A 15,457-nucleotide genomic window follows, 5' to 3' on the forward strand; every position below is an offset into this window, starting at 1 on the left:
CAAAACACTTATGGATCTGAGCCTTTTTCACTAGCACAAAGTCATTTAGGAAGGAGACAGCTTGGTTTCAAAACAAAATTACTGCAGCTCTGACTAGATCACATTGCCTTTTAAGTGAAGCAATCCATTTTTGGTCTATACCTAAGAAGGTGAGCAATCTACACATGCATTATGAATTTTATTTGAAATTATAAAGTTACTTTGAAGTGATTAAAACTGTCTTACAAGTCCTCTTTAGTCAGTATGTTTTTTGCCTTTTCTGCCAAGACTCTCATGCACTCTCTTGTAAAAAAATAGCTGTGAAGTAGAAAGCAACTTCAGTATTAGCACAGCTTAAGCATAGGAAAACCAGTCTTGCTAGAAGCATTGCCACCAGCTACAGCTTGTAACAACAGAAAATAAACATGGGATGAACAAAGCTTCCAGGCATTAGAAGGATGTGGAAATAGAAGGAAGCCTTAGAGATATAAAATTTCAGGTTATGACATAATTTTGTCAATTCATGTCATGATCACAGGAAGCTTATGTTTGGTTCATCTAATAAAACAAAGATATTTTTGTGTGTATGTTTCCTTAAACTTCACACACACCCTAAAGAGTTTAAAACACAAGAGAGCTTTACTAACACACTCTCTCAGAGCAATCTGATGACTGGCTAGATGTAATTATTTAGTAATAAATAAATGGCTAAGCAAACATTAATAACAATAAAAATTAATCAATAGTTTATATTAAAGTAAAATTAGTACATAATTATTATACATTCATAGAATTAGTATTTTCACAAATTGTAGTGGTTTATTTTAACTGCGTTAGAAGCAAATCCCTAACTTACCTGGAGTTGCAGTTTAAAGACAGTTGATATGCGCGACAGTTCAGGGTATACTTCTGTACTATACCAACACTAGGAAGACTGTATCTCTGAATAGTGCCAGATTCTCTTCCCTAAAGAAAAACAATGCTTGCTTATTGAGAGAATTTTTCCATCAATAAACTCTTTAAGAGGTTTTATTTATATGCTGTCCTAGACAAAAGTGGTTTTGGATAAGTGGCAGAGCAGAAGTGGGAAGAGGGAATGTCATCACCCTAAAATTTCTTTGTAAATATTTGTGCATTTACATACAGCCTAGAAGAGACTTCCCAGAACTCAGATTACAGAATTAAGTTCTGAGATGGACTTTATCAAACCCTACATATAAGTACTAACTCAGGCTACTTGTCTGAACTTAAGATTGTAAGCACTTAGTGAATTATCCCTCCTAAAGGAAGAGTCCAGGTTAACAGAAGAACTGTTAAAGTTACCTTTGAAGACATCTAGAAAGAGATTTCATCTGTGTAAATTCTAAATTCAGAAATGCTTTGAAATTATGACTGCTTATGAACACACTGCAGAAGAATTTCCTGCCTACAAGCACAAGAAGCAATTAGGAGTTATTTTAATCATGTAACTTACCACAAGTAGTATTTTATCAGATGCTGTTATTGCACAAATTGGATCTCTTGTTCCCTAGAAGTATATAAGTACAAAAGCCATATCAATATCAGTTTTAATGCACAGTAAGAATGCACTGCTAAAGAAAGTTTTATTTAAATATACAAGAATGCTGCTAAGTATCCACATGAAAAGGAGCTATCAAACCTTGCCAGTATAAGGTATATGGATGGTTTATGATATCAGTAGCCTTTGTTATGAGAATCATGACAATAATAATATTAACAGCTTCCTTTCTTCTCCTGCCCCTCCTCCAGAAAAGTAAGAAACCCACAACATAACAGGTGTTTAATAGAAAACACAAGAAGGCAACTATCCCTGACTTGAGGCCTGTAATTAATTTTAGGTATACCTGTAAGTACAAAAGCAGGCATGTGTGCACACACACACATAAAGTGAAAAAGCCTGAAAATACTAGAAAATATTACAAGGGCTATTGAGTTTTAACAAGCTTATACTTTGTTGAATTAAGGGAAGCTGCTTCTCAGCAAGACAGCAGGTGTCTACATACTGGACCCCAGAATATACTTCTTCTATGTTCCCTACTGTCCTGGGTCCGGCTGGGATAGAGTTTATTATTCTTAGTAGCTAGAATAGTGCTGTGTTTTGGATTCAGTAAGGGATTTGGTGCAAGAAGAATGCTGATAATACACTGAAGTTTTCAGTTGTTGCTAAGAGATCAAGGACTCTCCAACTCCCCATGTCCTGCCTGTGCACAGGTGTACAAGAAGATGGGAGGGAGCATGGCCAGAGCACCGGACCCTAACTGGCCAATGAAATATTCCATATCATGTAATGTCATGCTCAGTATATAAAGGAGGGGCGGCCAGGAAGGAGGAGGTTCTCTCTTGCTTCTGGGACTGTGACTGCAGGATCTTGCTATTTCAGGATCACTAGCCAGGAACAGGCTGGGTATCAGTCGGTGGGTGGTGACCAATCGCATTGTGCACCACCCATTTCTACTTTCTATTATTGTTACTGTTTTATTTTATTACAACTATTAAACTGTTTTCATCTCAACCTATGAGTCTCCCTTTACCCTTCCAATTCTCGCCCCCATCCCCTGGGCAGGGGGAGGGTGAGTGAGTGGCTGCATGGTGTTTGGCTGCTGGCTGAATTCAAACCACAACACCTACAGTTTAGTGTATATATAGCTTCCAGCAATACATAATGACACAGTAACAACACACTAACCAGAGGGGAGAAAAATACCAGTTATGTACAAAAGACAGAAGTAAAAGAAAGTTTAAGTACGACCACTTCTACTAATAAAAATAAATAGAGCAATGGTAACTACTTCTCTTTCAAGCTACCAGTGACACCACAATAAACTAGTTAAAAACATCACTCACTTCAATAGCTCTGCTGTAATCAAGGTGTCCATTCGCAGATCCTGAAGGAGTGTCATCAATATGATAAATCCTGTAGAAAAGGGAAGTTAGAAGAAAAAGGCAGTCCAAAGAAAGGATCATTTTTAATAGCATACAGGTATCTTCAATCCTTGGAGAAGAAACCATTGCAATTGGAAAAGAGAATAATATGCCTGTTCTTACATTCCAGTAGTATCCCCTTTGATAACCCCAATTTGTATTGATATAAAGATATAATACTTGCTTTCACTTCCACAGCCCCTGATGGTCTATATTCCTATATGATCTATAAACTTTAATTCTGCAACAAGAAGTACCTGCAAACCATCAACCACCCCAACTGCCTCTTTGCAAATGTGCATTTCCGTATTTCCTCAGGCTCTTCTCCATACTTATGGAGAGCTTCACCTTCATATCCATAAAACTTATGCATTATTGTATTCAATCCTTCATCATAACTTCTCTTTTGCATTAAAAAGTAGCATTAGGAAAGGTTTTAGAATGCTAAAACCATAGTTTATACTGAAATACAGCTATTTGCTTTTTCAGTATTTTTGTCAAATTTACAATCTTGTCCAAGGCTAGGACATTCAGGTACTAGAACAATGTAAGTTATTACACCATGTACAAATAATTACTAATTTTTATGGATATATGGTGACAGGAGATGGTAGATTTACAGAAAGATACTGTAGCATCTCTATGGAAGAAAACATAACACAAAAGAAGAGAAAATCGTAACAAAGTTGCAAGCTTGTGGAGGTGACAGAAAAGTTAATGCCACTCATGAGCGCCTGAGAAGGAAATATTTTGGAAGCAAGATGATGTTGACTTTGGCTTGTTTAGTTCGAGAGGATAAAGTTCCATATGGGATTAGACATCAAAGATACAGACACAAGTGTATTTAAAGAACTAGCTGGATAGACTATGTCCTTACAGCCATTGACACACAAGCAGCAGTTAAAGTTATCAGAGGGAATACAGCTGCCTGGAAACTGAGAGTATGGAGGAGAAAAAGGGGAGCAGGAAAAAAAGCATCAAGACACGTAGCTCTGTAAGGGAAGCACACAGTGAGCAAATGGAGACACTGAACAGGAACTAATCCAGAAAGTCTAAGATATCTGGATAACAAACCTACATTTGTTATGAAAAACTATTCTTTAGTATTTAATCTTACAAGCCTGCAAGTCAACACAGCTGAGTAGAAAAATGAGAAAACAAGAGTTCACATTTTAGGCATGGGAGAATCCACCTTTATCAATGATACCAACACAAAGGAAGAAAAATTACAAAGCCTGAAGACAAACCTTTCCCTTCCTTCTTTTCTGGTCCGTGCTACCTGATTAATTTCCATTGCTGTGAGCTTCTTGGCCACACGATACTGCCAGATGTAAAATGCTTCTTTTGAAGCTGCTATCACATGCGTTTTGGTCATTGTGACAAACAACGGCCCTGTTATGAAACCCAAATGGTTGTAAAATTAGAGCAGCAAGTACTGGACTAGATGCTAATTTGTAAACTTTCTCCCAGATGGATGAAGCCGTATCTCCATAGGTTAAAAGAAAAAAAGCAAAACAAAAAAACCCAAAACAAAACAAAACCCACACCACATACAACCTAGCACCAGTTTTCATTAATTGCTAAGAAATTTCACTGGGGCTTGTGGCCTTTTTCAGAAGACCAAAAAATTCTTTACAAGTTCCAATTTTAAAATTAACGCTTTTCTCCCTATCATTTCAGCAAATTTCCATGCGCTAATGCAGAAAACATCAAAAGCATATAGACAAATTTTCAGGTTAATGACCAGTTCAGGAATATCTCAAAACTCTAAGATGAGCTATAAAATACCTCCATATTTGACATATTTGTAATAACTCAAATATAAATAAATACTCAGAAGTTGACAATCTAGAAGAGATTCTTTGATTAGCACCACTTAAAAACAGTCAACAAAATTTTGAGTTAGACAAGACCTAGAAATGCTGTTTGTATCTTGGTTAATAGCTGGTACAAATAGCACTTTATCTGTATGGCAGCAAGTTAAATATTTAACAAAGCGTGCACTTAGTGTTACTTTATTGCATCCAAAGATCACAGTGTAGAAGGCAGGGCATTTTCTTTACTTTAGCCCTAAGCCCATTTAGAACACATGGATAAACTGAGTATCTCATTCCTGCTGTCAATGTTAGGTGAACAAAGAAGAAAAAAATATATATATGCACTCAAACCATTACATTATTCTTCATAATACACTATTCTGACAGTATTGTGGCTTTTTTTTTCCCTTTTACAAGCCTTTATTTCATCTTTCTGAAAACCAGTTAATGCACGTGAAAAGGCTCAGAAAAATGTAGAAACCTATTCAGTAAATCCCCTAATGTCTTCAAATTCTACAAGTAAATCAGTATGTTACCAAACAGAAAAACTCAAAAGAATTGTGCAGCCCAGCATATTAGTGAAACACTGAGTCGTACAGATAACAGGCTGTGAGGGCAAAATCTGATTCTTTTACAGTGAATCTCATTTCTTTCCTGTATTTTAGCACAGAACAGAACTCTGGAGGGAGCTATAAGCCTGCCATAAAGAAGAACAGTGCTTTGAGACACAGATGGGGGAAGATTGGTTGAACAGATTTTATTTCTTTGAAACCAAGAGGATTATATAAACTACCCGATGTCTGCAGAATACTTTTTAGTATAAATGTAAATACTGGATAAGAAGGCTTAGTGATGATGCTTAACATGTGAGCAGTACAGTTGTTTACATTATATGCAACTCAGTGTATTTCATATACTTATTCATTTCAATCATTAGTCACATACAACTGAAGGATACAGTCTCCTCTGTTTCATTAACAGCATTAATAAATTTTATGTATTTGCTCTGGTTTTTTATTACCTTGCAGCTATACATGCCATAAGAATCAATTCTTTTATCCTTTACAAATGAAACATGAGAATCTCCTGACCTGTGAGGGAAGAAGGTTTCCTCTTGCTCAAATCATACTGAGCCTCATATTTGGACACAGCTTAGTAAACGTTTAAACAACTTTACTCCAAGACAATGCTAAATCAAGCCCACATCTGAAAGCCATGGGCATTCCTCAGACTCACCAGGTGACTCCCCAGGTGACTCCCCATCTGACCTACAGCTTCCATGGAAGCTAAACTTACTCATTTGTGCACACTTCAAGGTACCCCTATCTGGGAAAAAAGGATGTTCACATAAGCTCTGTTGTGATCCAGAAACAAGATGGCAACACATCTATGCTTTATCCAGAGAAATGCAATCAATTAGGCATTTTATGAACATGCCTAAGACTTAAACTGACTGTTGCTGTTAAAAAAAAAAAACACACAACCCCACACACCAACCCCTGACACATTTCCCTGCCACTTCTTTTATATCAGCTCTAGCAGTAGCTTGACCACAGAGTAAGTTGTATCAGTTCATTCATCTAACTGACCCCAAAATTAAATAAATAAAAGATTAGTTTAAGTTGGATTAAAGAGAAAATCACAAATGCTGGAGAGGGCAGGAATGAGCAGACAGCATGGAGGGCAGGGCCTTCTCTGCAACAGCAGGCTAAACGATGACTGGTTTTAAGCCAAATATGAAATTGCAGGGAGAAGGATACACAGCACAGAAACCATCATCAGGATCAGATCCATTCAAAAACACATCTGGAAGAACAGTTATCTGTATGTGGGAACTGATGCTTTTACAAAATTGAGTAAATAGCTTAAACAATTGCGTAAAAGTAGGACATATGGGGGTTTTTTTTAGAATTGCTTTAGCATTTTATACTGGATAGTCATTAAACACACCAAAAAAAACCCACAAACAGAAAAATCTGTGGAAAGAGAAATTAAAATCCAAGTCTAGACTGGACAGTAGAAAACATTTCTTTACAGAGAGGGTGGTCAAACACTGGACTAGGCTTTCTAGAGAGCTGGTTGATGCCCCAAGCCTGTCAGTGTTTAAGAGGCATTTGGACAATGCCCTTAACAACATGCTTTAATTTTTGGTCAGCCCTGATGGGGTCAGGCAGTTGCACTAGATATTGTCGTAGGTCCCTTCCAACGGGAAGTATCCTATTCTGTTCTATTTCCCCTTCTCACCTCAGAGCCTTAAACACTGGGCTACACTCTGCTCCTAAAATGCTTTCCTTGTTGGCTGCATAACAGCACAGATTCAACACAAGGAAAGGATGCCCCAGCCACTTCAAGTTTGGGTTGCTGCTGGGGCAGAGAAGGAAGGAATGGGATTTGTCCTCTTCTGGGAAAGGAAAGTTGCTTATTTCAATCCCTTCAGGCTGAGGAAGATCTAGAATCCCTTTCCAGGCAGCTGGTTTAACTACTTAGTTTCCTTTTGTGTAGGGAGGTATTATCATCTTCTACAGTGGCCCTGATTTTAGCAGTAAGTGATGCTCAGTTGGACATCAATGCCCTTCACAGAATTCGTGCTCTGACTATTAAGCAGAAAGAAAAGCAAGCACCTAAAGTCAGAAGGAGGCAAGAGATTTGGACACTACTCTGCTCAAGCATTTCCACTGCATAGCAGCTTTCCATGCTAAACATGTGGACTTCTTCGATTGTCTAGCTCTTCCCACTGATTTTGCAGATACATAACTTCAGTATTAATGTCTTAATAATTAATTTTCAGACCTTGAAAATATGTATGAAAAACATTTGAAGAGGTGCCTTACTTTTCAGTGATTTAATACTGAAAAGGATTAAACACATCATCCTAGCAAAACAATGCCAACATGTGAAACAACTGCCCTTTACATTTTCTCTGGCCCTTCTTTCTCTTCTCACCTCATTTCTCTTCACTGCTCCTTCATAAAACCTCGTCCCTGAAGGAGAGAAACTTTACTTCTTAGATATTCAGGAATCTCAAATATCTTCTGCGATGTCTGTATTTCATCCACACTCACTCCATCTCACTTTAAAACAGTTAGAAAACACCTGCTTTCATGTCTAATCTTCTTTAAAAAGAAATAGATGGAAAACAAACTTAATGCATGACTATATTCCTTCACTGCACGAAAAATCTAACACTTTCTAGTATATGAAATATAATATACTAACACAAGAGAGATAAGTAATCCCACCTAAATCTGATGGAAAGGAAGCAATCTGACAGACACGAGATTAAACTGTTGTTTTCATAGAAACCTATTACAGGCTGTTCCTGAGAAACTGGGACAAACTTAGTCTGATCAATAACATCTACCTAATTTTAGAGCTTGATTTGAATGTCTCTAGAAGCGTTAGCTCATAAATAGAAGAAAATGTCAGACAGCAGCAGGGACGACTGAACGGCACATGGAACAACTCATGATTGACCGCAGTTTACAGAACATGAACAAATACTAAAAATCAGTTCTAGTTTACTTTAAAAATATCAACTTTAAGTAACAGCAATTCAAGTGCTGTTTCACATGTAGTTCAGTCATCCTTGTTAAAGCATCCAGGAGGGAGGCAAGACCCCTAGGAATGACCCCAGCATTCTGCCTTTAATCCACCTGTATGTTGGTCAGGCGGTTGTACTCATTTCACCAGGCGCTAACACACATGTGAAAGATAACACAACGCTTCACTACATCAGTGCTTCAAGGCGCATGTAAGAAGATGATATAATCCAGGCTGAGTGACATTTTCTTAGCAGATACCATCTGCTGTGTTTCCATTAAAAAATACATTATATAACAAGCTATTTCACCTACTGTAGTTTATATTTAGTTATTCATGAAAGGACTTTGACAGAAACCCTGTGAGCCTGTGAAACAAGCACAGAAGAAACTGTGTTGGTTAATTTTTGTACCTTAGTAGGATGGAACATAATAATGCTTGACAATGGAGGAAAGACCAAGTTATGGGCTAGCAAACACTAGCTATTGTGAAGGACCCTAAAAACAAGGCACAGGAAGCACAGGAAGAAAAATGCCCTTGGACAAAATAAAGAGTAACATGAGGAAGAGCTTTAAGGTGTAACCATCCATCAATGTCTAAAGAAAGTTGAAGTGATAGCCTTTCACCAGATAATGGTGGATTAATCCTTTTTTGCCATTGTTAGCAGAGGCAAGCATTAGAAAGCTAATGACATAATTAAAAATTCAACAGAACAAAGGGAATAAGGACTTTTTTTTTTTGAGCCCTTCTTGAACTATTGACTCAGAGCCCAACAGCGTAAGATTTGCATCTCCTGGGGGTGAATCAAACATGGCACACTGTCACATTTACTTTGTCACTAGGACATTAATATTGTTCAAACAATTTTATAAAGTATTATAAATTGACAATTTGTACAAATTGTGCCTTAACACACGTTCTCAGATGTATTATTCCAATGCTTTGTCAGCTACTTAGCATACCTAGATTAGCAATCTTTTTTCTCCATTATCAGCTCAAAGCCTGAAAGACCTGCAGGGCACCAAAGTCTCAAGGACAAGTAAAATCTTTGTGCTCAGTAGAGCACCAGGTGATTGCAATTGCCAAGGGGCAGTCTGATAAAAACCAAAAGATACTGTGTGTTCAATTTGCAGTAATTACAGCCAGTCAAAAAAAAAAAAAAAAAGTTGAGACACATGGCAGTCAAGAGCATCCACTTAAGAATAGGCAGGAGCACACAGATAGCGAGTGGTCTGTTAAGGAACATCCTACTATATGAGAAGGCATTTTTCGTAAGCATTTATGAAAATCAAATAAAGTAACAACCTAAATGTTGTCAAACCATTCTGAAAGATGGCACTTAGAAGTCTGAAACAAGAACAAGAGTTCAAAACAAAAATTACCTAAGCAAATTATTTTCTAGACAGAACTCAATGCAACAATGTATTGCTTTACTAAACGAGAGTAACCTGAAAAACTGCTTTGATAGACTTTCACAGACAGATAATCATTTTTCATAAGTCAAAGACACCCCTCCAATTATCTTAAGATATATGTTAATTCTACCTGTACTGCTTATATCTTAAACTATTAATTACTCTCACCTGATAATTGATTTAAAGCTTATTTTTTTCATTTATGAACCTGACAAAGGGATAATGATTTTGTTCGAAATGATGCACCAAGTGGATTCTTAAAAGCATTTACAGAAAGGTCTTCTGCCTTTAAGGTTTTACAAGGTCTTCTCTATCAACCTCAGCAAGGCCGGCCAGCTGCTTAAGTTCAGCACCCTGTCAAACTGGAACAATTATACTTTCTACTGCCAACAAGCTCCAGCTGTGATAAACAGCATGACATACTCTATATTAAAGACCTTAGTGTCTACACCTTGCACAAACTGACCTTATAAGTATTTCAAGTTTTTCTATAAAGTTGTATCCTTAAAGGTTACAAAAAAGAAAAGCAACTATGATAAAACCAGCGCAATGTGTTCCAAAAGCATTGCATTTATAGGTGTTTGCTTTTCACTTTCACCTTCAATCCCTACTGTAAATTTGGTGGGATAACTTTAAAGGAGTCTTACAGGATGCATATATTAAAAAAAAAAAAAAAAAAGTTGAATCTTTGGCTGCGTTTACTGTACAGCAGTGAAAGGCTTGTTTGTTATGTTTGAACTACTGAGACTACAGAAATTTTTCAGGACTCAAAAATGCAAATATTCCTAACCTCAACTATTTGCACATTTATGAGGTTGAAGGCTGTAAGGCGTAGCTTTTTCACAAGTCAGCTCACACTAGGGAAGAGCATTGTAAATCTATGCACTAAACTGACCCTCTGACGCTGGAGGGAACACAAGCAGACCGCAGGAAGCTTAGTTAAGCTAAAGGAAGAGAAGCTTTTTCCAGATTGTTTAATCTCTTCAGCACAGTTCAAGTATAGCTGGAACAGCAGCAGCATTTTTCAGTTAAATAGCATTTCTCTTTAACTGTTTTCAGCTACCAGAGAAGATTCTTTTCTTGCATACAGACAGCTGAAGATGTGTCATAATGGGGTAATCATAAAGAAACTTACACCTTTGTTTATAATGTAAATAAATAAAATTATCACAGATAGATTTAGAAAACTCACATAAACAGAACACTAGAAAAATGCAAAGAAAAGAGTTTAAATAATGCAGAGTTAGAGGTGTACATGCAAGGCTAATTTTGACTGTTTGAGTGGGATTTGTCTCACCTATTTTTAGATATCTCTGACAGAGATGAGCTGGTTGCCCTGGGCTTCTCTGTACCCAATGGAAAGCAAAAAGACCCCTTTCAGGAATGATTCACTGAACATATTTTAGATCTCAACTGCAGAAATGAAATTAACTACTCCCTGTAAGTCCCGGAATCCTCCTCCCACCACCTGAATCCCACCTGTCAAGTAAGTCCAGGAGACTAGTAGGCACATACAGTGCAGACATCTGATCAGGAGGAGGGACAGGACAGGGCACACACAACAGACAACCACCTACAGCACTACCACCCACCATGTCATCTTACTTCAGTGCTCAGTTTTTGTTGCTGGGGGTTTTGTTGGGGTTTTTTGTTTGTTTGTTTGTTTCCCCCCGCATCCATTGTAAAATTTTTGGTATTAAATTTCCTGGGCACTTTAGTCCTGAAGATTCTGATGTGCCACCCCTATTGTAAAAGGTGGCAAGAGGGCATCAAATTGACATAAACAGAAATTATGAGACTAAAAAGTACCACAATATTTCATCTACATTCTATAGGACAAAGGAGTCAAACTCATTCATCAGAGCAGGATACCCTTCATTTTAATTATGATCTACAGTATAGGGCATGAATTTCATTATATATATTTTTGACTCACAGCTGATTTCTTCCTGCTGTCACTAAAAAACTGAACAATGTTAGAAAATGACACTTACAAACTTAGTTAAAAATAAAACTGTTTAGTAGCACCAATTTAAGCAAATAGTCATCTTTATGATCTCAACTATTTCTGTTCTTTGGTTAATTTTTTTTTCCTACCTATATTCTTCTGTGAATTGTTGTTACTTCCTTGTCTTAGAATTCTTCATCTTACTTTCCTCATCATTTCTGTCTTACCAGAACTTTGCTAGACACTTTTCCCATCTATTTTGTAAGACAGAATGGCTGTTTGTTTATTAGTAACACCAAGTATTAGCACTGTGGCTTGGAACTAACTTCTCTCATGGGCTTAATTTAGACAGAAAAGTTACTTTTTGTAGAGAGGATGGTTCTAGAGGCAATTTACATCAACAAAAGTTCATGAGGTTTCTTGTCATAATAGCTATATCTCTTTTTGGCACAAGTAGGGAAAAGATTTTGGTTTGTTCAAAAATTAAATGTAATTTCTGCAGAATCAGAGCACGTATGTTCCAAAGCTATATACACATATTAAGTGGACACCTTTACATTAGTAAGGTAAGAGGGGAGGAATTCTTCCAGGTTTACAAAAAGCAATCTGGTTTTATCCACAACCTGTTCCAATATGGCTATGCTCCCCTGCATATCATGCACATGATATAACCATGCATAACCATGTACAGAATTTTTTTTTTTCTTAAGTATTTTACTGTGCTCAGAAAGTGCTATACCACTGAGCACAACAGTGGTATAGCGTATCCTACCTTTCTAACACAGTGGAATCACATGAGATATCTACTGCCAAATACACCTTCTACTTAACCATCATTTTAGCTAAGGTTCTAAAAATAACTATTTACTTTTCACTTAACTATACTCTCTCATTCAAAAGCAAATAAATACTTTTGCTAAAACTTCATCACAAATGATTTAGCCTTTCAACAAAACAGAAGAGTAAATCAAAGAATCAAGCTTCAAAAAGAAAACTGCAGATCAGGTTCACAGTGTCTATCCTGAATCCAAATTCAGATCTACTGGGATAACAAACCAAAAATAAAGCACAAGCCATAACAAAAGTCAATTAATCAATCAAAAAGCTGATCTGTCAATTTGTCTGCACTTCCCTCATCTGTTTGAAGGGAAAAATCAATGATCTTTATTCTCTTGCAAAACTCCCTGAAAGCAGCAAACAAGCAGTAGGAAAAGCCTGGGATTCAGATCTATTCAGGATTTGGGGGTACTTTCGTACTTCTGTTACAATCCACTGATTATTTTTTTTTATTTTATTTTTATTTTATAATCTAAAACTATTCAGATAAAACAATTGTGAGGAAGATAAGGAAAATATATTACCAACACTGAAATATGAGAAATTGATCTTTAAGATATTTGGGAAGCAGCAACATATTATTTTTAAATGAAAGTCCAGATCAAACTATTTTAATTGCTCAAGAAAAGCTGAATCACCAAGAACATCCATAGAAAAAATAACAATTTTTTTTAAATTCTGTTGTAAATACTTTGTATTAACTGGAAGAATCGGTTTGAATTTAGCCAATTTTTACAAGGAATAGGACTGGTTTTATAAGTCACAATTTTTATTAACAAATTAATAGGTCATTTCCAATACAAATCACAGTTCACAACATGGGAACCCTTGATTACATGTTTATTACATTTAGGGGTAGTCCAAGTAGAAGTGAGAAGCCAATATAAAGTAATAGTTACAATCACATATAGAATGGGAGGTCACAACACTTGAATGCAAGGGGTGTTACCACACAGCGATTGTTTCATTGAACAACAAACTTGCATAATAAATTTGTTATAAAGACTGGGGAAAAAAAAAAAAAAAAACAAACAAACAACGGAATAAGACTATTGCAAGTTGCTTACCAATATCAATATATTTTGGGTCCAAGGGAGTGCCAATAGAATTGCAGAGAACCAGCACATACTGTATGGAAATAAAAGCAAGTCTCATTACAACCACATTTTTTTAAAATCAGTAAGCTGTACAAGCTTTTCTATGAAGGTGTCTCTCATAACCCACATTTCACACAATCTAATGCTGATCAGCAACAGCAAACAGAGAGACCATGACTGCAATAAATATAAAGCAGCATAAGCATGAGAGTAATGAGGTATTTGCCAATTAGCACTATAAACGAAGACAAACACAGAACGGGAAAATGACCAGCTGTTTTAAGCAAAGGAGCAAATCTACCAGACAAAACACAATACGTAGGATGTACCACCATCAGGGTCCACAGATAGCAGGCAGGCAAGACAGCCAGTGTCTCACCCCCTGCTCTGTGAAGCACATACTGTACTGTGATTATTTACTAGCACGATACACCAGTAATTTCTCTGTGACTCAACTCTCACCTAGCTGTTCATGCAAAAGGTAATCTCATAAACTGCATCAGACCCCCTCACTAGCTCCCAGAAGTTTGGACCCTCGTTCTATCCTTTGCAGACCTCGATCTCGTTGAACCTCCAAGAGGGCTACAATGTGTGAAGAATTATGAATAAGAAAAATAATTGTGATACTGCCCTGCAGTATCGCAGATACTACAAAACTGATGAGTTTTGTTAGTTTTGCTCTTATTGTAGTCCTGCTTGGGAAGGCTTTCATAGCACAGATAGCTCAGATTGGTCTGTTAAATTCAAGAAGATGCAAATAAATAAAAATTGACCTAGACATCAATGCTTCATTGTTGTCGCTGAACTATTTATTTTTCCAGGCCTAAATCAAGGATTAAATAGCTTTATGATGATTGCACAGGGAAATAAGAATGTTTTCAATAATAAGTGTGGAAATTAAGTAGCAATTTTTTTTTTTTTTTAAAGTCTGAAGACTTTACAGTAAAAGTAACACAGGACTGCCAAAACTTGAATCACCTAAGAACCGTTATCTTGACTCTCCAGGAAATGGAAGATAACTAGTTCTTCATAGCTCTTTCACCTCCTGAACAACTCATGTAGTTGTGGTAGCAGACTACAGCAACAGCCTACCCCTTTAAACTGACTGATAGCTTATTAATCACCTGAGAATGGCAGAACTTAGGTTTTCAGTAACAGTATGAACTTCATTCTTTCAAAGAAAAAGATCTGTACAAAGATTTATTTTCATTAAATTTATTTTTCTGGTTCTGCCACCAATAAACACCACTCCAAAATAGTATTTTATTTCTTTGTTCGTGAGTTAAAACTTTCCAGCTGCATTCTCAAATTTCTCTTTTCCAAAAAATACGTTGAGCCTCCACCTCTGTAGGAAACCACACCTGGTTTCTCAAACTATTTATTGTTTCCATTATGTTTATATTCATTCTTCTCTGGCAAATTATCGTAACATTCACTCTTTAATTAATTTCTCTCTTATGCCCTTTCTACTTATTTCTGAGAATTGTAAGTCAGTAGATCAGAAACTGCTGAGGGGTGATGGAGTAACAGTATCCAAGACAGAGGCTGCGTGATCTACGCACGTGGTGCCAGGAACAGGGAGTTTGCATTGTCTGATTTGATCAAAGCAGAAAGCTCAAGCCTTGCTATGGGTATCAACATTAAGTTCTTCATAACTTACTGACATTCACATCCACTTGCAATACCTTTAAACAGTTCCTGCGGAAATTAGTCTTTTTTGCTCCATCAGCTATTGCTGTATATTTTTCCATCTTGAAATCACAATTCTAATGACTGAAATCTATTGCAAAAAAAAAATCTCTTTTTCAGAAAGCAACTCTAATGAACTGCTATCCAAAAGATAAGCTTGTTCATTTCATTTCCTAAAAGCTGGCCCCCCAC

General features: G+C 36.7%; 1 protein-coding gene across 2 annotated transcripts in view; it reads right to left on the reverse strand.

Annotated features, from left to right (window-relative positions):
* WDR35 (WD repeat domain 35) overlaps positions 1-15,457 on the reverse strand; it is a 48,397-nt gene that overhangs the window by 15,527 nt on the left and 17,413 nt on the right. For both annotated transcript variants that reach the window (XM_074820115.1, XM_074820114.1), the window contains 5 exons: positions 13,547-13,607; positions 4,170-4,314; positions 2,845-2,914; positions 1,454-1,507; positions 836-945 (listed from right to left, as the gene is read on the reverse strand). In XM_074820115.1, the coding sequence (XP_074676216.1) occupies positions 836-945; positions 1,454-1,507; positions 2,845-2,914; positions 4,170-4,314; positions 13,547-13,607 (440 nt within the window). The remainder of the gene's footprint in view (positions 1-835; positions 946-1,453; positions 1,508-2,844; positions 2,915-4,169; positions 4,315-13,546; positions 13,608-15,457) is intronic.

This window comes from Strix aluco, chromosome 3 (genome assembly GCF_031877795.1).
Source record: "Strix aluco isolate bStrAlu1 chromosome 3, bStrAlu1.hap1, whole genome shotgun sequence".
Classification (NCBI taxonomy): domain Eukaryota; kingdom Metazoa; phylum Chordata; class Aves; order Strigiformes; family Strigidae; genus Strix; species Strix aluco.